Raw genomic sequence first — 24,979 nt, forward strand, 5'->3', positions numbered from 1 at the left:
TCCGTAATTACCCCATATTAATAACAAAATAGTTGTTTCCACATGATGCGTCATAGCAAATATCTCGATCTTGCCTCCAAAGGTAACTACCTCAACTGGGGTTGTATTACCACGAGATAATACTATTCGTTTACACAGTCTCGAGACGAATAAGGTGCTTCAGGGGGGGGGGGGGAGAGAGAAGGAAGCACTTTAGCATTAATTGATGACATCACGTGAAACCACCGGCTTCGACTTGTGCCCTCGAGGTAACTAATTGTGTTATATGGACCAACACTACCTACAGACCTATCTTCTGTTTTTTTTTTTCTCATTGTACTCATCCCTCAGGCGGGTCTCGTAGTGAATCAGAGTTCAGACAAGAAGAAACCCTGTTGATTTCACCATGATTTACCTTGTTTGGTGGGGAAAAGTTATTGCGTTCATCTCCTGAATACAAAAAAAAAAGAATCAAAATGGATCAAATGGCTCTGAGCGCTATGGGACTTAAAATCTAACGTCATCAGTCCGCTAGAACTTAGAACTACTTAAACCTAACTAACCTAAGGACATCACACACATCCATGCCCGAGGCAGGATTCGAACCAGCGACCGAAGCTTTCGGGCGGATCCTGACTGAAGCGCCTAGAACCGCTCGGCCACGACGGCGGCCCCTGAACATCAGAGTGCTCGTCTTACCTCGAGATGAGTTGAAGCCTTAGGGCGGAGTTATGTGATGCGGGATAACGTTGTACTGCCAACACCGATGCGTCCAGCTGATGTGGGTATAGTGGTCGGTTTCATCTCTTCCTTGTTCGTCTCATTTTGAAAATGCTGATTCTTCTTAAAGAACAAAAGTAGTTTCAGAATTCTCCCTCTCTCAGGGAAAATATTAGCCTACCTTACATAAATTGTTCAGTGTGCCCTGATCGATCTATCAGCGTAGCCGTTCATGGTCCAGATGGGAGAAAATGGATGAGATAAACTGCCACTAGTGAGACTTTTGTGACGAAACATATTTCGCCATGTATTCATTTATTACTTTGACCTTGGTGAACTAATTGCGGGACCGTGACTATCAGATTGTCAAGAGGTCATTAGCGTGGAGAGTCACTTGTGTAATCGATAAGACCGTTATAAAAGCCGCGCACAGGCGACTGTGTTCATCCGCCGGCCAGAACCATGAAGACAGCCGTCGTCCTCTGCCTGCTGGTGGCGCTCTGCAGCGCTGCGCCCTCCACGAGGTCCCACTTGCCCAGACCGCGCCTCGATGGCCGCATCGTGGGCGGCGAGGCCGTAGACATCTCGCAGTACCCCTGGCAGCTGTCGCTGCAGAAGCTGGGCTCCCACAGCTGCGGCGCCTCCATCATCAGCTCCAACTGGGCGCTGACGGCGGCCCACTGTATCGAGGGCTCCATCGTCAGCTTCGTGTCCCTCAGGGCCGGATCTTCCACCCGCGGAAGCGGCGGAACTGTGTACGATGCTGCCGACGGATATTACCACGGGGATTACGACTCCGATACCACTGACTACGACGTCGGCGTCATCCAGATTGACGGATCATTCTCCTTCGATTCCAACGTTCAGGTACAACTCGTGCACAGAAAATACGTACTTCTCCATATTTAAAATTAATTTTTGTCTTACAACTGTATGCTGAGGATCATGTGTTTAGTTTTTTTTCTCGAACATAGTTCCAGGTGCCTTAAATTCGATACGCACTACTGAATTCGATGGGCAACAAACGAATGTTTCCCAGGTATCGCCGTCACTTAGCAAATCGGAACGGCATACGGTGCCGTTAAATTTATCTTCTTCAAATAGGTATTTGTCCATAAGAAAATTTTCATGTATTAGAACGATAATTATCATATGATGACATTTATTTGAAGTCATAAAGGAAGCTATGGTTTGGTAAAAAAACATCTTCATGACTTAGGAACTGAATCAAAATTTTTCACATGTTCTGCAGCTGTTTTTTCGAAGTTTCGCTGCTTTTTGAGAGGATGAGTAAGGCTTCAATATTTTGCCTCCATACATGAAATATTATACCATATTGCATCTTTTATTCGATGTGAGATCACGATTCACGAAGGGTAAATTTTCTTTGGTTGATTATGAGTAGCACCACTAAAAACATTTTCTGTGGTGTTGAATGCCTGGGAATTAATTTAAATTGGACGCTGAGAACAGGGTGCTGAGACCATTATTCATTCTTGTGAAAGCTGCGATCAGGAGAAGGTGGCTTAAGAAACACACCGTGTTGTGTTCTACCGAAAGTAACGTTTAATTGCTGTAAAGGAAAGAGAAGGGAGGCAGGCTGGCCGTGGCGAGGCTGCTTAGCAAATGTGAGGTGCACTCCCACTGCTAAGAAATCGTTGAAAACAGCCAAGTGCTGAAATCTAGGGATGAAGAGCGATAGCATCTTACAAGAGAAAGAGCATCCTTTTAATACGAAGGAATCTGTGAGGTTAACGAACAGAGGACGTGAACTGACCCTTCGTAGAATATCTCACGGGCTACAGTGAGCGACGTTCCCCACCAAAAAGCAGAGGAGTGAATTCCATTGGCTGAGTCCTTAGTCGTTGGAGGAGTTTTAGAACGTTTTAGAATCCCTTTCCATACGGAATACGAAAAGAAGGCAATTAACTATCAGCTTCATGACCTGTGTAGAGTAAGGCACTGCTTTTGTAATGGGTGCTGGGGTTCATTGCAGGGAGCACACACCCATATGCCTCGAGACTTACTAGAGACTCGCGAAAGTGTGGAAAAGGACTCTCCTGTGCGTGTAGAAAGAGGATAAATTGCGAGGGAAGGACTTATAGGCTTTAATGACAAGAACATCAGTGAAACGTCTCACTGTTAGAACAAGGAAAGTGTCGATTTCGCAGCTACGAGTCAGTTAAGACGTTTCTGTGGAAGCACAGTGACTATTTCTTGCTTCTCTGTGGTTTCTGAGGCACGGTGAAGTGCTTTTATACGAACGAATATATGATTCATTTTTCTGTTCCAGATTTGTGAGCAAACAGTAACCTTGACGTGTATTCTGTGTTGTGCTGAAGTACTCTCCTCTAGGAGTTTCCGGGCGGTATAATATGTCCTATGTGTAGACGGAATTTATAGACACTCAACGTACATCTTCAACACGTCGACTAATATCACAGATCATATCGTGACTCCAGTACAAATCCTCACTGTAGTGTAATCGGTGCTATACTCACCTCTGCTTGGCAGACAGAGAAACACTTACACTACATGTGTTGAGATTCATTCGCTTGTTGTTTCAGCTCTTTTCTGTCAGTTTCAGTTTGGGTGGAGGTCTTCTGTTACATTGGGCTTATCAGTATGAACCAACTTAGTGTGTCCACATAACGCTATGTGAAGAGGACAGTTTAATACCCTGTACTGACTTTATACGCCTGCATTTCTCGGCTGTCGGAAAGTAAATAATTTTGCGGTAACTAGTTCCATTCATTCTAGTACGGTATCTACTCAACGTTATTGATCTCCTAATTAAGCTAATGTAGAATACCAAAACGACTAGATTCCTAATCTAATATATTTATCTGTGTGAATGTTGTCAAATGACAGAGCAGACAGATTGGTGGAAGATTTCGGCTGCATCTTTATCAAAGACACCACCACAGCATTTGTCGTAAGGGGTTTAGACAAGCCACGGACAGTTAGTCAACCATATTCTCAAACCCGAGTCCACGACGTTGACCGCTGCACCGGATCTCTCTGTGATTTTTGAGAAAGTAGATTCCATATGAAGGTGTAAGCGATAAAAACATTATAAAACTCGCAATAATCCTCACGTAATTTTCGAGTTACTGCGGTGTAACTGAGACCACATAATGTTAAAGCTACATGTTTATCAGTGATCCACATGGTTCATATATGTGAAATAGCCTCAATATTTACAAAAATATAGATAGCGTACTAACATACACGCAACAAGGATGTATTCAAGCGCAAATTGATAATTAATATGAGGGATATTCGGGAAGTAAGGTCGGATCGTTCGCGAAATGAAAACCACAGTGGAAACCAAAATTATTTTTTCGCAACTGTTAGCCACACCTTCCAGCTACCTCTCTAAATAGTCGCCGATCCGACTTAGACATTTGTCGTGACGTTGTGCTAACTACCCAGCACCCACGTCCCAAATAGCAGCAAGTGCTTTCCGCCAATTCTCTGCACTGGTCTGCACTGCGTCGTCTGTGTCAAAATGTTGTCTTCGTAGCCAGCGGTTCGTGTGAGTATAGATGAACATGGTGGGAGCCAATTAAGGGCTGTATTGTGGGTCATCAAACACTTCCCATCGAAAACGCTTCTGGAGCGTTTACATTGCTCCTACACAATGCAGCTGAAAATTGTCTTGATGGAAGAAACGCTTGACATTTATGTTATGTGGCCTGCATAGCTTCAGGCTAAATCTCTCACCAGATCAGTATACACGGCGGAAGACAACGTTGTTTTAGGCATTTCTATGTGATGACTTTGCGCTCTAAACTAAAAAGTGTGATGTGAAGCGATCGATAGCCACAGTAAAGACACTCCCCAACACATCTGTGCAAAGTTCCATTGGATTTTCGGAGTGGTTTTCACTTCATGTCTGGTCAGACCTTACTTTCCGAATACACATCCTACGATAAAATAAGAGAGCATAGCCCCATCTAGCGGACGGAAACTGCAACGCCAGAGGCAATTTCTTTGTACTTGAATACTGATGTTACCAGTGGCGTTCCCAAACTATCAGCTTGGCAGTCAGCAATGGCTTGCCATGATGCTAGAATAGAGCTGAGCCTCTGTACGCGTGAAAGGGTGAAGATACTGTAAACGTAGTGTTTCAGAGGGACCCATCTACTGCAAAATAAATCTCATTAAATTGCAGAATGGTAAAAGGAAAGGAGGATAATTAGTGTTTAACGTCTCATCGACTACAAGGTCATCACAGACAGAGTACACACGCTCGAATTAAGAGGACTGAGGTGAAAACTGGAGGTTTTCTATTAGAGAATCCATCTGTGCAATTTCCTTAAGAGGTTACAGAGAAATTGGGAAAAATGTAAGTCCAGATGCCCAGACAGGGATTTGAACCACTGTACTCAAAAATGGAAATCGAATGTGGTAATCTCAGAGCCATCTCACTTGGTCGCAGAATAGGTATATTTTGGTTGCCTTCTTGCCTTCTACATTTCAAAATACAATGATGTAAACACACACTAGCACAAATCTCGAAAAAACAAAAATATCCTTCATATTTGGACATTTACTAGTTGTGTTACAACAGAGATCTAGTGGAACATCACATTTTGGTTAGATTAGCGAAAGAGTGAATAATAAACAGTGTCGCACTACCTATAATTATTTCATGCTCTCTCGGTAAGGGGTCTTAATCTGAAATTAAATGATAAATAAGAAGCCCCAGTGTTTTGTTTAAAGGTACCAAAATCCGTAGAAGCTACCTCACACATCCCCATAGTGATTGAAATGGATTAGTATTGCATGCTCCTATCCAATGAGTGGGTTTGGAATCGTCATTTGTCAAATAAACCAATCTACTTCCAGTATTTGACAATCCAACCAGTGTGGTAGACCCACCAGGAGCGTGAAGGTATAGCTGGTGTTCCTATTACTAGACTAAAGTTGATTTCGGGGCCGAGATTGCGCTGCCCATCCGGAAAAGATGTTATAGTGAAGTACCATTCAACTGCGTAGGTGTTCCGCAGTGAAGCGACCGCCTCCGACTTGCTGCTTGTCCCTGTTGAAATTGTTGATATAACGCACATCTTCGACCGTTTGGTGAACATTGGTTTCTCTATTCCTTCGTATCGCTCTAACAATTCCCTAACATTCATTTCTCAGTGGCAAAACATTTCCATTGCTATGCACAACATGGTAACACAGAAATTAATGTGTCTGAATTCGTATGCGCTAGACTTCATTTTCCAGAAAAATTTTACTTCTTCAGCAACATTGTTGAGAATATTCTCGGAGTGTTGTCCGATTATAATTTATTTCTTATGATCAATAGTTTTACTATGAAACGGAAAATATTAAGCTTGTGGGAGGAAGGGGGAAGGGGGAAGATCGTAGCTGAGCGAACAGTTTGCACGACTACCACGCTCTAAACTCAGGTTCTCTATTCTTTACTGACATAAATTCTGCGTTAGTGAAGAAACGCGAACGTAGTCAGCTCTCACACACTACAGCTGACTATGTGCATCAATAAAAAGTCTCTAAATTTTTACATTAACTGCTAGAATACTGAGCAATAATATCTCCCTAAAAATTTCGCCTTACAACGCATACTAAAGAATATAAAGCAACAGTCCGTCGATATTAATAACCGCACAGCTCATCATGACGACATTAGAGCTCTGCATCACTCATCAACATTATCATCATCATCTTCTTCTTCACTTCAGGCACTAAATTTTTATTTATTTTGCCTTTTACAGCACCCAAAGATTCCTCCTTTGACTATCAACTGGCTTAGATTTCCTTACAGGAGACCTAATCTTCCTCCACACATTCTTTAACGACGTTCATTCACGTTTGTCTTCTATTCTGGTATTTAATTACATTTCATTCATCCAATTCTCACCTAATTTCATATATCGAGGTATGTCAGCTGGGTGCGTTTATTTATTGCTGTTATAACGTTCTTCTCTGTTGCTTTTATGAGGCTTTCCCGGGGTTTACTTATGAAGCACCATTTTTTTCTGTAAACAAGCATTTCATGTAATATTTCCATCATGTTTCTCTCCTCCTTTTTTTTACACATTGGTTTCTTGTTACAAACGTACTCCAAAACTTTAATATTCTCTTCTCCTTTCCTTCGTCATACTCATATGTGCCGAGCACAGTGTTTCAACTGTTCTACTGTTCTAATGGCAGTCACGGTGTTGGCTGTACAAGATGATTTCCTGAAAAGGACCTTCACTTTCTCTCCTTCTCTGAAATCGTCAAATCAAATCATGGAAAGTAATGAATGAGCTACACACGAAATAAAATTGTACGTCACATTTTACATGTGACTTTCGGCAAGTTATGTGTACTATAAAGTAGTCATGTCGTAGAGATGGGCTCAGTGTTATGCTCAGCTGACTATCTTTCATACATATGGTCCACTACAGGATGAAATCGGTTACTGTTTAATGAGTAACACATACGTGCAGTAGAGGGATAGCTAAATGAAATTTATTGAAGAAAGGTTCCTGCATAATGTTTTGTTAGTTTTGTAAACATTGAATAGCGAATGTTATGTTCCCACAGCACTTTCCCCTGCTGTTTTCAAGGGCGCTTCGTGACGAGTGTCGTCGTAACTGCCGCCTGCTTCACGCCTGCTGTGCAGCGAGCTACCTTAATTTAAGTATTAACTGTATTTTTCTTACTTGTCACTTCTTCTTCCGTGTGTATTTGGTTTTAGGAAGCTTTAATTTTCGAGTGCTCTTAATAGTGTTCCATAGATTTCGTGTTTGTTTTGAATACAGTCAGAGAGAGTCCCTTTAGTCAGCCATAGTGCCAGTAGTGTCAGTGTCGTCGTAACTGCCGCCTGCTTCACGTCTGCTGTGCAGCGAGCTACCTTAATTTAAGTATTAACTGTATTTTTCTTACTTGTCACTTCTTCTTCCGTGTGTATTTGCTTTTAGGAAGCTATATTTTTCGAGTGCTCTTAATAGTGTTCCATAGATTTCGTGTTTGTTTTGAATACAGTCAGAGAGAGTCTCTGTAGTCAACCATAGTGCCAGTAGTGCTAGAGTTTGTTTTCAATACAGTCCAGAGACAGGTAGTGCTATTTTCATTGTTTTCTACAAGAAGTGGCTAGCAACCACAGTTTAGTGAATAAGCAGCCGCCTTTAGTGAATTAGCAGTCTAGTTAAAGGTTGATTAACTCTCTTCAGTAAATTGTTTCCTTAGGATGGATAGGATGTGTGACTGCTGTGTACGGACGCAGGAGGAGCTGGCCACTGTTCGCGAACAGCTGAGCGTGTTGATGGCCGCGGTCAGCCGTCTTCAGGCTGCTGCCTCGGAGTGTAGCGGCAGTGGGGAGTCTGGTGCGTCGCAAGGTACACCCCAGGTGTTACATGCTTCACCCACTGTCCCTGCTGTCGAGACATCTTCGCGGGTACCGGGCGCGGTTGGGCCACCCTCTCCCCAAGGGGAGTGGCGGGTTCAGCGGCGTTCGCGGCGCACGAGGCGGAAGGTCAATGTGGAGGCTGGCCGTGTGGCATCGCCCGCTCTGCCTGTGAGGGGACATGTGGCTGCTCCTTCAGCAAGGTCCGAGCAGGCACACGGGGGGAGGGGTTTATTAGTTATTGGGAGCTCCAACGTTAGGCGGGTGATGGAGCCCCTTAGGGAAATAGCGAGAAGGTCGGGGAAGAAGGCCAGTGTTCACTCTGTCTGCTTGCCGGGGGGTCTCATCCGAGATGTGGAGGAGGCCCTACCGGCGGCGATAGAGAGCACTGGGTGCACCCGACTGCAAATTGTTGCTCATGTCGGCACCAATGACTCCTGCCGTCTGGGTTCAGAGGTCATCCTCAGTTCGTACAGGCGGTTGGCGGAATTGGTGAAGGCGGAAAGCCTCGCTCGCGGGGTGGAATCAGAGCTAACTATTTGTAGTATCGTTCCCAGAACCGATCGCGGTCCTCTGGTTTGGAGCCGAGTGGAGGCTTAAACCAGAGGCTCAGACGATTCTGCGGAGATCTGGGGTGCAAATTTCTGGACCTCCGCTATCGGGTGGAGAAATGTAGGGTCCCCCTGAATAGGTCAGGCGTGCACTACACGCCGGAAGCGGCTACAAGGGTAGCGGAGTACGTGTGGAGTGCACATGGGGGTTTTTTAGGTTAGAGAATCCCCTCCCTAGGCCCGACAAGACGCCTCCTGAGACGCGGCAAGATAGGAGTAGGCAAAATGCAACAGGGCATAACAATATTAATGTCCTAATAGTAAACTGCAGGAGCGTCTATAGAAAGGTCCCAGAACTGCTCTCATTAATAAACGATCACAACGCCCATATAGTACTAGGGACAGAAAGTTGGCTGAAACCAGACGTAAACAGTAACGAAATCCTAAACTCAGATTGGAATGTATACCGCAGAGACAGGCTGAACAGTGAAGGGGGAGGCGTGTTTATAGCGGTAAGAAGTGCAATAGTATCGAAGGAAATTGACGGAGATCCGAAATGTGAAATGATTTGGGTGAAGGTCGCGGTTAAAGCAGGCTCAGACATGGTAATTGGATGTCTCTATAGGCCCCCTGGCTCAGCAGCTGTTGTGGCTGAGCACCTGAAGGATAATTTGGAAAATATTTCGAGTAGATTTCCCCACCATGTTATAGTTCTGGGTGGAGATTTTAATTTGCCGGATATAGACTGGGAGACTCAGACGTTCATAACGGGTGGCAGGGACAAAGAATCCAGTGAAATTTTTTTAAGTGCTTTATCTGAAAACTACCTTGAGCAGTTAAACAGAGAACCGACTCGTGGCGATAACATATTAGACCTTCTGGTGACAAACAGACCCGAACTATTTGAAACAGTTAACGCAGAACAGGGAATCAGTGATCATAAAGCGGTTACGGCATCGATGATTTCAGCCGTAAATAGGAATATTAAAAAGGGTAGGAAGATTTTTCTGTTTAGAAAAAGTGACAAAAAGCAGATTTCAGAGTACCTGTTGGCTCAACACAAAAGTTTTGTCTCAAGTACTGATAGTGTTGAGGATCAGTGGACAAAGTTCAAAACCATCGTACATTATGCGTTAGATGAGTATGTGCCAAGCAAGATCGTAAGAGATGGAAAAGAGCCACCGTGGTTCAACAACAGAGTTAGAAAACTGCTGCGGAAGCAAAGGGAACTTCACAGCAAACCTAAACATAGCCAAAGCCTTGCAGACAAACAAAAATTACGCGAAGCGAAATGTAGTGTGAAGAGAGCTATGCGAGAGGCGTTCAATGAATTCGAAAGTAAAGTTCTATGTACTGACTTGGCAGAAAATCCTAAGAAATTTTGGTCTTATGTCAAAGCGGTAGGTGGATCAAAACAAAACGTCCAGACACTCTGTGACCAAAATGGTACTGAAACAGAGGATGACAGACTAAAGGCCGAAATACTAAATGTCTTTTTCCAAAGTTGTTTCACAGAGGAAGATTGCACTGTAGTTCCTTCTCTAGATTGTCGCACAGATGACAAAATGGTAGATTTCGAAATAGACGACAGAAGGATAGAGAAACAATTAAAATCGCTCAAAAGAGGAAAGGCCTCTGGACCTGATGGGATACCAGTTCAATTTTACACAGAGTGCGCGAAGGAACTTGCCCCCCTTCTTGCAGCGGTGTACCGTAGGTCTCTAAAAGAGCGTAGCGTTCCAAAGGATTGGAAAAGGGCACAGGTCATCCCCGTTTTCAAGAAGGGACGTCGAACAGATGTGCAGAACTATAGACCTATATCTCTAACGTCGATCAGTTGTAGAATTTTGGAACACGTATTGTGTTCGAGTATAATGACTTTTCTGGAGACTAGAAATCTACTCTGTAGGAATCAGCATGGGTTTCGAAAAAGACGGTCATGTGAAACCCAGCTCGCGCTATTCGTCCACGAGACTCAGAGGGCCATAGACACGGGTTCACAGGTAGATGCCGTGTTTTTTGACTTCCGCAAGGCGTTCGATACGGTTCCCCACAGTCGTTTAATGAACAAAGTAAGAGCATATGGACTATCAGACCAATTGTGTGATTGGATTGAGGAGTTCCTAGATAACAGGACGCAGCATGTTATTCATATAACACCGTCAGGTGGCTTGCTGAGTATGGATGTAGATGTAGATGTAGAGTGTGTACTGTACTTTACAGGCGGTGAGTCTCGGCACAACGGAGCCATCTGCAGGCACAGCGGTGACCATCACGGGCTGGGGCGCCCTGTCCTCCGGAGGCTCCTCCCCCATACAGCTGCAGGCGGTCACCACGTCCATCGTGGCTCGTGCCTCCTGTAACTCTGCCTACGGCGGCGAGATCACGCAGCGCATGATCTGCGCAGGCGAAGACGAGGGCGGCAAGGACTCGTGCCAGGGCGACAGCGGTGGACCACTGGTGGAAGGATCCACCCAGTACGGTATCGTATCCTGGGGAAGAGGATGCGCTCAGGCCGGCTACCCTGGCGTCTACTCTAATGTGGCCAACTTGCATTCCTGGATAACACAAGTCACTGGCGTGTAACAAGCCATCCAGCCGTAAATGAAAAAAATTATTCTTAACTGTAACATAAGATCATGAGAATAAAACTTTTTTTCTGTTACATAATGTATCAATTTTATCAACTCATTCTTAACCGAAATACTATGTCCTCAAAACTACGTTGATTAATTCTCCTGTATTATGAATTCCATATCAACAGAAATGAAGAAGTATACACTCAATAAAATATAATGAATGATATGTTTCTCAAAGTATGAAGGTATATGGCTGGTCTCGCACATTCTACACAGAAAAATAACAGCCTTTTAGTTGTCGCTCCCTACAATGATTTCAGAAATTTACATGGGATGTTATCCACCCCTTCTGCCTTATTTGATCTCAAGTCTTCCAAAACTCATTTAAATTCTGTTTCTAATAATGGATACCCAGTTTCATCCCTGTCGACTCCTATTTTTTCTTCTATCACGTCGTCAGGCAAGTCCTCCCCCTCATACAAGCCTTCAATAAACTCTTTCCACCTAGCCGGTCTCTCCCGTGCATTTCATAATAGAATTCATATAACACTCTTAAGGTTACCACCCTTGGTGTTTTTCTCACAAAAACTTGTGTTTACTTCTCTTTATGCCGCGTCAGTCCTTCCAAGAGACCATTTTCTTCGATTTCATAACCTCTATTCTTGCAGCAGTTTCGCCTGAACTCACCGAGCGAGGTGGCGCAGTGGTTAGCACAGTGGACTCGCATTCGGGAGGACGACGGTTCAATCCCGTCTCCAGCCATCCTGATTTAGGTTTTCAGTGATTTCCCTAAATCGTTTCCGGCAAATGCCGGGATGGTTCCTTTCAAAGGGCACGGCCAATTTCCTTCCCCATCCTTCCCTAACACGAGCTAGCGCTCCGTCTCTAATGACATCGTTGTCGACGGGACGTTAAACAACGGTAACCATCGCCTGAACTTCCATGCGCTATGCACTTTTCTCATTCGAATGTAACTTATATTTCTATAATCCGAAATGTCCCTGAAAATATTCTTCTTTCATCGATGAACTGAAATATCTATTCTGTTGCCCAATGTTTCTTCGCAGCTGCCTTCCTGGTACCTCTGTTATTCTTTCCAAATTCGGTCACTTCCCTGTTTTAGAGTTGTCCATTCCTCTTCAGTTGAATTGCCTACTGAGCTATTCATTTATCACAGTATTTACAACGTCAGAGAACTTCAATGTACCTACCTTCAATCCTTAGGACTTCCCTATCCCACATTCTTGTGCACTGACTCTTCCTGACTAGTCTCCTAAACTTCATCCTACCCATCAACATTACCAAATTCTGACCTGATTCTGCATCTATTCCTGTGTTCGCCTTATAATCCGTTCTCTGAGTCCTGAATCTCTGCCTGACCATGATGTAATCTACCCGGAATCGCGTCATACCTCTTTGCCTTCTCGAAGTATACCTCTCCTTTTCGTGATTCTTGAACTTAGTAATACCTATTACTAACTGTAACTTATTGCTGAACTAAATTGGTCTTTATCCTTACTTGTTCCTACTACCAAGCCCATATTTCTCCTTTCTTCTAATTCTTCCCCTGTACCAGCATTCCAGTCCCCCATGAGTAATAGATTTCCCTCTCCCTCTATATATGAATTACCCGATCAGTATCCTGTTATACTTTTCTGCCTTGATTGAGAACTAGATTTTCCCCTTTTAAGAACTGTAGCTTCCCTATGACGTTCAAACTTCCGACATCCCATGAGCCGACTCTCAAAACGTTACACTTCATTGAATCCTTATCTCCTTTTCACCTCCCCTTGGTTGTGCCCTCCCATAGATCTGAAAAGGCGAGTAGTCGGGTGTCTTTTGTCAACGGAGAGATCATCCGTTACAGGGCACATGTCCTGTGATACTGCTATGTGTCGTTAATGTAGTAGTTACCACTGCCTTCAGCAATAAAGTGCCATGAATCTCTGTCCGCTCCTCCGCCCTCTTTGACAACGCCGTTGGAAGAAATAAGACGACCTACTATGCTGGAATTCTTTAAGAAAATTGTAACAGCTAAGCAGCATTAGAGTGAGCAGCGGACAGTGCTACTACTTTCGAGGCATATATGGAGGAAACGAAGAGACAAACGAAGGATGTACGACGTCTATAAAAATAGCGCGACAACAGTAAGACTCTAAATTGAATAAGGGGAAAAGTTCAACTAGCTGCTGCAATTTCGTTTAACTATCATGTAGAAGAGCGATAATGGATATATAATGGAAGTCTGCAACAGAAGGGAATGCATTTAAGATTATAAACTGGTCACTGGTTTTGAAGCTTTTACGACGCTTCTTTTGCTTGACCCATTGCATGCCATCTTACTGATTCGCCATTGGACTACTTTAAGACAGCATTTGTGGACAACTTACTTTCAAGGTCCACGCGTCACTGCAGTAACTTCCATACCAATGTGCCTATGTGGCTTATGTGCTCACAGTAAACTTCTTTCACTCTCCAGTAGGACTAATTGAACATGCTATGTTGAGAGCGGGATCTGAAATTCGTTGTATGAAAAAGAATGACGTTATTATATCTTAATCCAAAGAGAAAAGGTCCCTACGTAGTCCAGAAACCGATTCGGCTAATTTGAACACACACACACACACACACTCCATTCACATTATCATTACATTTAGAAACTTAGTTTTAAATTACCTTCAGTGACTGTAATTAAAAATGCACTTATTCATGGAACTTTCACGTATAAAATCCTTTGTGCTGGACTGAGGCTCAATCTCAGGCTTTTGCCTTTTGCGGAAGGAAATAAGGTACTGGTGGGAGTAAGGTTGCGAGAATGGGTCGTGAGTCGTGCCTGGGTAGCTCAATGGATAGACTTCTTCCCTGCGAAAAGCAAAAGACCAGTATTCGCGTTACAGTCCAGCACAAAGTTTCAATCTGCTGCGAAGTTTCATATCAGTGCCCACTCTGCTACAGAGCGAAATTTGCAGTCTGTAAACACTAATTCCTACTGCTTAACGCCAACCAGAAAATAAATGCTTCGCTCGCCTATTCCCACAATGCAATTCCCATGTAACTTACCTGCAGGCACCAAATGTATACTTCACTGTAAGTTATACAGTCTTAACCCTCACACCTGATTTGAATAACACTGCACAACACACAGTGGTTCACTGGCCTCCAGTAAAATATTATCACATATCAACAGTTGTAAGCTAATTGGACATTCTTATGTATATGGGATTTCTGTAAATAGCCATATAGTTTTCCATAATGGTTATTTTATTATTGCAAGAATAATTAGTATAGGACTTTTACAAAGTGAGCATAGTATTGTTTTTAAGTAATGTGTTGTATTTTTTAATGATTAGCTTTCTTAAATTTGAAGGTGTATACTACAATAGAATGTATTACTTGACTTTATTTAGTTACTACAATGGGTAACATAGGATTTTTACAAATTTGGTACATGTCACACTGCACCACCATACTGACTATTAATTTTTATGTGTGTTTTCTCACTTGTATATATATTGGACACAAGACTCAACTTCAATGTATTGCGTAATATAATGTAATAATACAGCAGTAAATCATATCAAGTGTGCTCAATGCCAGTAGAAAAAGTGATTGATATTAGTAACAGTTTTAAACATCATTCTAATACACATAGTTTTTATAATATACATAGTTTTTCGCACAAATGTATAAGAAAGTATAAACTTCTATTCATTAGAATGAAATGAAGTATTGTAATTAGTATTGTCACTATTTGTAATATCTGTGAGCACAATCGGTACAAATTAGTGCTCTGCCTTCATCACAGATCGCCCTTTTACATTTCTGACTACACATTTTTTTTGTTTTCTTTCTCTTTTAAATGAACACAGAGAACATCTCACTTCGCTGATTAAAGGTTGTGGTCTGTCTTGATGCACAAGTCTATTTGCAATACGTATTTCAGAGTTTTCTTCAAATTCCCTTGTCGTGTAGGTATACTCAAAGTGGCCTTTTTATGTGGTGCAACCATGTTCCTTGGCAATATATGAAGATAATTTTTTCATTGCCTCTTTACCTCAGTACTCGATGTGGTAAGCACATCCAGGGCATTTATTCTACTTTGATCCAAAGTGGTGCAGAAATTCCTCGAATGTCATCTTTGAACTCCACATGGAATGGAGTCAGTTTTGTACATTTGATTCAACGTGTCAGTGCTACAGTTTGTTTCATTGTATGAAATTATCTTTACAGATTTTCCTGTCATTTCGTTGATGTCGTCTGTGTTGTGAGTGTTAACACCAACAGTATAACATGTCTTAGGGACATATGATAGTAGCGTTTTATTCACATCAAACGCAAATTGTGGTTTCTGGACACTTTGATAACATAAACATTATTGTTTTAGTCTAGGCTTAGTTTTCCTTACAGTCCCCAACACTGTCAAAGCAAAGTTCTCAGTCCTTTTCTGATAAAGATGAACTGACAAAAAACAAGTCTCAACTACCAGGCTTCTATTAGTGCATGAATGGGTTCTGTTAACTTTGTCACCTAATAAGATGGGAAGCTTCACTTTTCTGTTTAACTACCATGCTAGCAAGTGGAAAAGCGTTTAGAATATCATATGTCTTGGAAGAATTCAATATCAAAATCTTAGTATGTAAATAAGTTATACAAAACTGTAACCAGTCTCTTTTTTTAATAACTATGTTTTATTCCATGAACCGGTTTTCAAATCTTTTCAGGTTCAACTTCAAATGGAACCTGAAAAAGTTCAAAATCCGGTTCATGGAATAATACATAATAATTCAAAAAGTGACTGGTTACAGTTTTGTATAACTTATTTACCTTCTATATACAGTCATCGTTTTAAAATATCCAAAGTGGATAAGCATTATCAAAATCTTAGTTCCAAATTTGTCCAGATTTCAAGACCTATACTCGGAAAATGCAGCTGTTAAGGAAATCTATCGGCTGCTTATATACTGCATAGTATTTAGGGAATCGTATTTATCAATAAATTTTGCGCGGTTGTCCTGAACTGTCAAAAATCGGTCTTCTTGTTTACTGTTCAATTGAGTTGCTTTATCATTAAATCTTAGAGAACTAATAAAACCTTAAATCGCCTTTGTGGTGTGCTAAAGAGGGCATTACAAAATTCAGGAGGCAAGACTTCTTCTGAGTTTGTCTGAGCCACCTTGTTTACTCTGCATATATACAAGAGACCAATGACAATCTTAATTCTACGAACTTGTAGTAAAATGGTAATCAGCGAGTTCCTAGTTGATGAAAACTTGTCAATAATTTTTTTGCCTGTGTAAGTGACAATCCGATCTAGCATATCATCTGTCATTCGTAATTGCCATGCTTCAACTGGACTAGAAGCAGAGCTTGCTTGTCATTTTCGTCCTGGGAGGTGAGAAACTAATTTTGTGGAATTAGTTATTCTCTTATTAGAAAGTATAGTTGAAGAACACTTATAGTCATTCTCTCCTAGAACGAAATTTCAGTTGGAAGAACTACTATGGTTATCATCTTCGTTATTCCCATCTTCGTCCGTACCTGATGGTTCCTAATTTCGACAAAACCATAACCTTCATCAGGATTTGGGACTTCAAATGACTCGTAACAGCAAAACGTTATAAATATATGAAACTACCTGGCAGGTTAAAACTGTGTACCACACCGAGAGTCGAACTCGGGACCGTTGTCTTTTGCAGATAATTCCGCTACCAACTGAGCTGCCCAAGCACGACTTACGACCCGTTCTCACAGCTTCAATTCTGCCACTACCTGGCTTTCTACCTTGCAAACTTCATTGAAGCTCTTCTCCGAACCTGGCCTAACTACCACTCCTGGGAGCAATGGTATTGTAAAGACAAGGCTTAGCCATAGTCTGAAGGACGTCTCCAGCTTCAGATTTTCATTCTGCAGCGGAGTGTGCGCTGATAGAAAACTTCCAGGCAGATTAAAAATTTGTGCCAGAGAAAGGCAACAGTTCCGAGATCGAGTCTCGGTCCGGCACACAGTTTTAATCTAACAAGAAGTTTCATATTAGTAGCGCACACTCCTCTACAGAGTAAAAATATCATCCTGGATTATAAATATATCTTCATCTGTTCTGAGTCGTTTACTCACTGTAGCTCAAAACTGAAATTGATAGGGCTACAATGATAGAAAACTGTGATAAATTACATACAATATATATTTCAGTATTGCATAGTGACCGAATTATAAATTAAACAATCTGCACAAATCAGCAATATGGCCTTCACCCTGGGCTACCACACTACACTAGATTTTAAGCGAAAAAGTGTAATTTACAAAAGAATTTGTTGACACAAATTGGAAATAAATAGCACGTAGTCTAATACATATCTCTAATGCACAAACTGTGTATTTGTTTTAGTGGTGTATTATTTATAAAATTATATATTGTCAATCAGCATAAATAAGCTACACAGAGCTCACACTATCAAGACCCGACAGGCGTTCAACAATATTTCATCTCGACATCGCCGATTCAGCAATCCAAATGTTAGAGTTAACATCGCTTTCATATTGACACTGTTGAAGAAATGAATACTAAGTTTCCGTAAATTGTTCCAATGTACTTTTTGAAATACAGAATAAAAATAGATTGGGTTTCCTAAGACGCCACTGTGAGGTGCGATTAAGGGTTAATGGCAAAAAGCTCTGCAGTATTAGGGGGGAGTAGAGAGAACCAAGCACAATATTCTAGCCAAGATTACTTGTCTGAGGTGACTCCAGGTTTATCGGTCTGAGGAGCCCCTCTTCTTAAAGACATGTATTCAAAAGCAGAACAAGAGCCTATTTTGACTTACCTCAATGTCTCAACGTTAAACAAAATGAAAAAGTGTCATAATTTGATAATAGACAATTTCAGGCTACAGGTTTTATTTAATTTTTGGCACACACAGACAAAAATTTTAATTATCACTTCGAAAATCTCAACGGGCTGGGCAAAGACCCTGAATACATTACATGGTTATGCCTCTCTCCACTGGACTACCCTTCCCATCCCAATGCATTCCCATCACCAACTAATCACAGCATTGTCCTAAAATGATAGCACCAGATACTCCTTATTTCCGTGAAGGTCAAAGATATTTGAGCCTCAATCATGTGCGCACAAAAACACATACAATCACTCACACACACATACACACACACACACACACACACACACACACGCACGCAGAGAGAGAGAGAGATAGAGAGAGAGAGAGAGAGAGAGAGAGAGAGAGAGAGGGATTGATATTATCGAATTTTTAATTTTTTCTTTTGCGGCATATTCAAAGCACTCATCCAAAAATTACGTTAAGTGTGTGACTTGCGGTATTTAAAAGTAATTATAGTATGCTTAAAAGCATCTGAATGCTCTGAAGTATTGTTTCACCATATTAATGGAATTTATAAAAAACAAGCAGCATCTGCATATCTGTAAATTTCGATTTCTATATCATAGATGGTGGAAAGCATAACCGAGCTTCAAATTAATTATAAAAAAAATGGCTCTGAGCACTATGGGACTTAACATCTTAGGTCATCAGTCCCCTAGAACTTAGAACTACTTAAACCTAACTAACCTACGGACATCACACAACACCCAGCCATCACGAGGCAGAGAAAATCCCTGACCCCGCCGGGAATCGAACCCGGGAACCCGGGCGTGGGAAGCAAGAACGCTACCGCACGACCACGAGATGCGGGCAAATTAATTATCACCCACACCTATGTTGGTCTACGATGTCTGTCATATGTCACAAGACAGACAGAAAACGCCTGCAAAACATAAATCGCTAACTGAGCATTTTTTTTGTTCAGTAAACCTCTCGCCCTGTGAGGTTCAATCTGCGTAATTTCATGTGCATATCACTTTGTAAATCACACATGGGGCACAACTCCTGATTTATCTTACAGGCTTACGTGCTTTCGCCAATGACAGTTACCAAAGTAAAAAAAAAATGTTATTCTCACATTTAGAGTCGACTCGAAATACGGTATTACTCTCAGCCTTATACAGTTTTATAGGAACCACATACTAGGGTATTAACTTTACCTCCCAGCAAAAACCACTTATCATACTCTGTTGGCACACAATCGAAACTACACGACTATTCGATGGAATATCATACTCAACAGTAGTATACTCATTTGTATAGGTACTAAATGAGGTTCCTTCCCATTCAGTGATAGACTGACATTATAATGACTCTGTGTTAGGGTGTTAAATTTATCTCGCAGCAAAAGCGTGTACGTTTACTGCTGATAATGTCAGACATTCCTGCACCGTAGTAACACACTTTCATGTAGGAAGGAAACAAGAGTAGCCATATCTATCATAAATGGTGCCTACAACTCGGCCGTCAACACCCAAATTAAATTTCCTGTTGTATTCCAAGTCTAAATTATCTGCATAATTTTTATACGACAGTATAAAAATCATGTGGTGTGCTAAGCACGCTGCTAACAGTTCCTCCTTGACGAAAATGAGACTCTGTCACTGGTGCTACATAAATTATGTATTATTTATCAAAACTGCACGCTGCTAACAGTTCCTCCTTGACGAAAATGAGCCTCTGTCACTGGTCCTACCAAAATTATGTATTATTTAACAAAAAATACGTAGGGACACAGACAGATCTGGCTTTTTCACTGCAGTTGACACAATTAAATTTTTCTGTAAAATTATGCTTGTATAATTTAATGTCTCAACTGCTTTAAGAATGCAATTAATGTGTCATAATATATGTGTTGATGAAACCATAAAGGTGAACTCCTGTCGCTGATTGAATAGATGTCAACAGTCATGCAAATAATAATAATGTCATGTGATAATCCTGCTTATGGACTCCTCTCAAATAAATCCCTTTGTAGCTGCCGTTAAGATGTATTACAATAATATGGAAACAGTGCCCTTAGATTCTTTCCTTCTTCCCCTACTGGTAGCTGCACGATATGGATGTGTGTTCATTGTAACTTTTCTCCATTAATAACTGGACCATTATGTTCAGTGATATTTTATTTTCTAAAATGAGCAACCTCTCAGTTCTCTTCTTTTACTGGTATGTTACTAATTTCTCGTCATTTAAATCAGCTGGAAGCGCCTTAAGTAGTGAAGCAAGACACAGACCCATAAGCGCTCTATTCTTACTTTGTTATTAGAATTTTGAACTTGTCTGATTAGCTTATAACTTAATTGCTTTTTATGAACATTAACTGCGTAATTGTTCATCCACCACCAAGCATAGCACTGACCAGCCATGACCACTTGGGCCAGGATTTAATTTGTATTCAAGCTAGTGAAGGTGATGACATCGATTTTACTTAAGGTAAAATATAATATCATATCCAATAATTTCAAAACATTAATTACACTACCTCTTTCGACCACCTTTCATGTATACCCTTTTGTTTGAGTCTTCATGATGTACAAGAAATATAATATTACGATAGCAATCACTTCAAGTCAAGTCTCACGACGTGCAGATATTTGCCGCACGTCTGCACTATTGCGTGGATTACACTAGACGCACACAGTTGGGGTACACACAATCCATCCCGAAGAAGGGGGTACAGATTGGCGACAGAAAGGGCATCTGGTCACCCCTTAGAAATTAATACGCCCAATCCAGTTAACCTTAACAGCAGACCCCGCAGGTCGGGATTAATGCCTGGAATGAGAGATATTATGAGATGTACTCCTTTGGAGAAATGGAGTGAATAAACAATATATATAAAAAGCAATATTAAAAAAATTTAATTCATAATCTGTCCATATAGCATCTTTGATATTAATACTTTTTTCCAAAAACATAAAATTAGCTCACACACCTAAGGTATGGATATCATTGCTTATTACTCTGCCTGTGCATGTTAAAAAGTTTTGTCAATTGAGTAGATACTGGAGTTTGATCGGGATGAGATGTTTCATTATGATAGTCAATTACTATTACAGCACGGCATTGCTTTCACTTTACAACATTTGATTTACTGTCACAGCTCAGGCTTAGAATCAGAAACAGAGTACTTCAGGTCCTATATTTATTACTTACAAGGGAACCTCCCCATCGCACCCCCCTCAGATTTAGTTATAAGTTGGCACAGTGGATAGGCCTTGAAAAACTGAATACAGATCAATCGAGAAAACCGGAAGAAGTTGTGTGAAACTATGAAAAAAATTAGTAAAATATACAAACTGAGTAGTCCATGCGAAGATAGGCAACATCAACGACAGTGGATATCACGGAGCGACGTGGTCCCGTGGTTAGCGAAAGCAGCTACCAAACGAGAGGTCCTAGGTTCAAGTCTTCCCTCGAGTGAAAAGTTAAAAATTTTTATTTTCAGTGTATGTGACAAACTCTTAGGCTTTCGTCACTTTTTTCGGAGTGATTATCACATCCACAAGAAAACCTAAATCGGGCAAGGTAGAAGAATCTTTTTACCCATTCGCTAAGTGTACAAGTTAGGTGGGTCGACAACATATTCATGTCATGTGACGCACATGCCGTCACCAGTGTCATATAGAATATATCAGATGTTTTCCTGTGGAGGAATCGGTTGAACTATGACCTTGCGATCAGATGTTTTCGGTTCCCATTGGAGAGGCACGTCCTTTCGTTTACTAATCGCACGGTTTTACGGTGCGGTCGCAAAACACAGACAGTAAACTTCTTACAGTGAATAGAGACGTCAATGAACGAGCGGACAGATCATAACTTTGCGAAAATAAAGAAAGCAAAATTTTCAGTTGAGGCAAGACTTGAACCAAGGACCTCTCGTTTCGCAGCTCGTCACGCTAACCACGGGACCACAGCGCTCCTAATGCTACAATCTCCTTGATGTTGCATATGTTGCGCATGGACTACTCAGTTTGTATATTTTGCCAAATTTTTTCATAGTTCCACACAACTTCTTCCTGTTTTCTCGATTGATCTGTGTCCAGTTTTTCAAGGCCTATCCACTGTGCCAACTTATAACTAAATCTGAGGGGGGTGTGATGGGGAGGTTCCCTTTTTAAATAACTTTCACCGTTAAGTTGTTGTGATGTAGTGATGGAACAGATATCATAGATCAGTTGTGTTCTGATCTTAACATGTCGAATAACTAATATGAAAATGTACTTCAGGCTAGAGTTAATACTGCAGTGTAAAATATCCCAACTACTAGATACTGGAACTACTGCCAATGTGCCGTCCACTAACTCATTCAACAGAATTAGTGAGAAAGTGAGGATGCCTGTCTTGTCAGTTCGGAATTCTAAGATTATTGTTGCCATTGGTACTAGGTCCCACAATGCCAAGCTATTAACGCAAAGATCTTTAATAGTAGGAAATGGAGTCGTGAAATCCATATTCATAATTGTCGAAAGTTTAATCGATATTACATTCTTCATATTTATTTTTATACCAGACAGAGACGCAAAGTTAGACATCTCCAGTGGTAAATACCATGTCTGTATTGATAGAATGTATATTATGTAGATTTATTGAAAAGGAAACCCAGACACAGCAAGTAGCCTCAAGGCGTAGAGGTCAAGGTCTCTTAAAAAAATGCGGCTATATGTTAGCAGTCTCCTTGCATTAAAATCAACTCTAGTGAAGATCATATTAGTTATAAGCTATCAGAACACAAGTATCTTAATTTGAAGTAACAAGCTGAACTAGTTAATTTGTAATTAAAGTATATAGTTCTGTTGCAGAGAAAACAGGACATCACAAAAGGTTATGAATAGCCTATGGTGGTAATTGGACAAACAACCTATTGTCATACATTTTTCTCCAACCTGTAGCCTGAGTGATTACTCTAGAAGATGACTGAGTCATCATCATATTGAAGTCCACTATTAGTTGTGCAGGTCGTATCTGCAGAGGAATCTCACAAATATACTTGATTTACATATGCAGGTAGAGGTTATGAACTTCGTGCTTTGCATATGGCTTGTCAGTTCAAGTATTAATATGGCTCTTGACTCTGTTCTTGGATGTGAACTGTTACATACGGTAACCCTGTAGAGTGATGATGTACCCATCAAAACACCTGTACGGGAGTAGTGCCTTTTTTGAATAAAATAGTACAGATTTTTTATAGGCAGGAGTTATTGCAAACCTCCCAAAATATAAGTCTAGCATGGATAAAACCAAATTTGTTGGAATCGTGAGTTCACATACAGAAATAGTGCCAGATATTGTCAATATCAGTGCAATGAAATGAAGAAACTCAATTATCTTTGGAATAGCCTAGTTCTTTGGCATTTTTAGCTAGTAAATTATTAAACCCATATGCATGCTAAATTTCATTGACAAAGATTATGCAACTATTTTTGTCAAAAGATTGTCAAACAATCCTTAATGAATTCTTTACTACTGCTACGTTCTGACATATCTGAGGACACTTATGTAGAAAGAGATGCTTCTTGCTTGGTTTGCGAGTCAGTGGAGATGAAGACAAACATAACATTGAAGTCATAGGACTGGCTAGCTGTATTGTCTTTAGTGTGAAAGGTCACATTTCACCAATGAGTTATGACCTTCAACCACTGAATGGAGTTTTAAAATCCCACTATTACATTTATGGTTATCATGCCAAAGTATAACATTATAGTTTAAGTTGTCTTTTAATCTGTGGACTCTTATGTACCCGCCCCCTCCAGTACCATGATGGCCTCGAAGTTGTAATACAGTGATTTTAAAATAATCCATTTTATTTGAGAGATTCATGTGATGGTGAATGCCAATACTCACCTTCCCCATGGATGTCCAGAGATTTCAGAATTATTTGAGCAAACTTCAACCTACAGAAATATGTTAATAAAGGATAAGACTTATACGAAATATTACATAGATATGTGTAAGAGTAGGAACTCTTTCCAGGATGATCGACATCTCTGTCCATGTGTCTCTGGCATGAGGCGAAGTAAATCAATTAATCAAACTTTCTGGTACATCCTTTAAATATCTCAAGCTGTGTGCAAAGAAAACTATAACAGCAGTACATATTATTAAAAAAATAACAAATTTTTATACCAAGAATTGGTAAACCTGATGCATTGCTATCAGGTGATATAATTTTAATTTTAGGTTTCATTGGAGCCAAACCCTGAGGCTAGACTTTTTCAGAAAATTAGCTTGGTTCATTAATACTTATGCTTCCATTCAGCAAACAGTCTGGGCTATGGGCCTTGGGCCTTTTAAACAAATAATCAATAAGTTCTCACCCACATATACCCAACATATGCCAGTTGAATCAGTGCTTAATTAATCAGAGATAAACCATTTGGTTCGCCCAGTTTCCTGAATTCCAAAGACGGAAAGCTCCTCAGAAGAGAGAATTAGACAAACACTGATTACATTAACAGAAAATCATCACCTAAGAAAAATATGCTAACGTGAAAGGTTAACACATACCCTAGAACTCCATGTAGTAGATAGTATACTTTTGAGTATACATCTGGAACTATCCATTTTGAGGAAGAGGAACTTTAAATTACAGATAAGGTAATGGAAAATGTCAGGTCCATTAAGAAAAGAATACTTCATGAAGAGCATTGTTTATTAGCCTTCCCTGACTCCAATAAGATCAAACAGCTGTACCTTTAACAGAACACTAAGAAACACGTAAAGAAACTTTAAGTTCGCCACACATACAGAAAGCTCTTATCTAAACAAAAGTAGGATAATTTACTGACATTGACCTAAGATTTATTTATATCATTTATGTAAAAGTATAAGGGTTGTTTTCCTTTTACACTTTGTGTACCCACGCTGTTTTTGTAGTGACTGTCA

General features: G+C 40.7%; 1 protein-coding gene across 1 annotated transcript; it reads left to right on the forward strand.

Moving 5' to 3' along the window:
• The first annotated feature begins 1,151 nt into the window (after positions 1 to 1,151).
• Positions 1,152 to 11,290, forward strand: LOC126174811 (trypsin delta-like). The gene is made up of 2 exons (XM_049921186.1): positions 1,152 to 1,566; positions 10,840 to 11,290. The coding sequence occupies exons 1-2, from the start codon at positions 1,162 to 1,164 to the stop codon at positions 11,200 to 11,202; spliced, it is 768 nt and encodes a 255-aa protein (XP_049777143.1). The 5' UTR covers positions 1,152 to 1,161; the 3' UTR covers positions 11,203 to 11,290.
• The last annotated feature ends 13,689 nt before the right edge of the window (positions 11,291 to 24,979 follow it).

This window comes from Schistocerca cancellata, chromosome 3 (genome assembly GCF_023864275.1).
Source record: "Schistocerca cancellata isolate TAMUIC-IGC-003103 chromosome 3, iqSchCanc2.1, whole genome shotgun sequence".
Classification (NCBI taxonomy): Eukaryota; Metazoa; Arthropoda; class Insecta; order Orthoptera; family Acrididae; genus Schistocerca; species Schistocerca cancellata.

Bases quoted from the DNA above. Each gene is read 5' to 3' on its own strand.
- LOC126174811 (XM_049921186.1), top strand. From the start codon at position 1,162: ATGAAGACAGCCGTCGTCCTCTGCCTGCTGGTGGCGCTCTGCAGCGCT. The intron at 1,567-10,839 runs GTACAACTCGTG...TGTACTTTACAG, and splicing joins CCTTCGATTCCAACGTTCAG to GCGGTGAGTCTCGGCACAAC.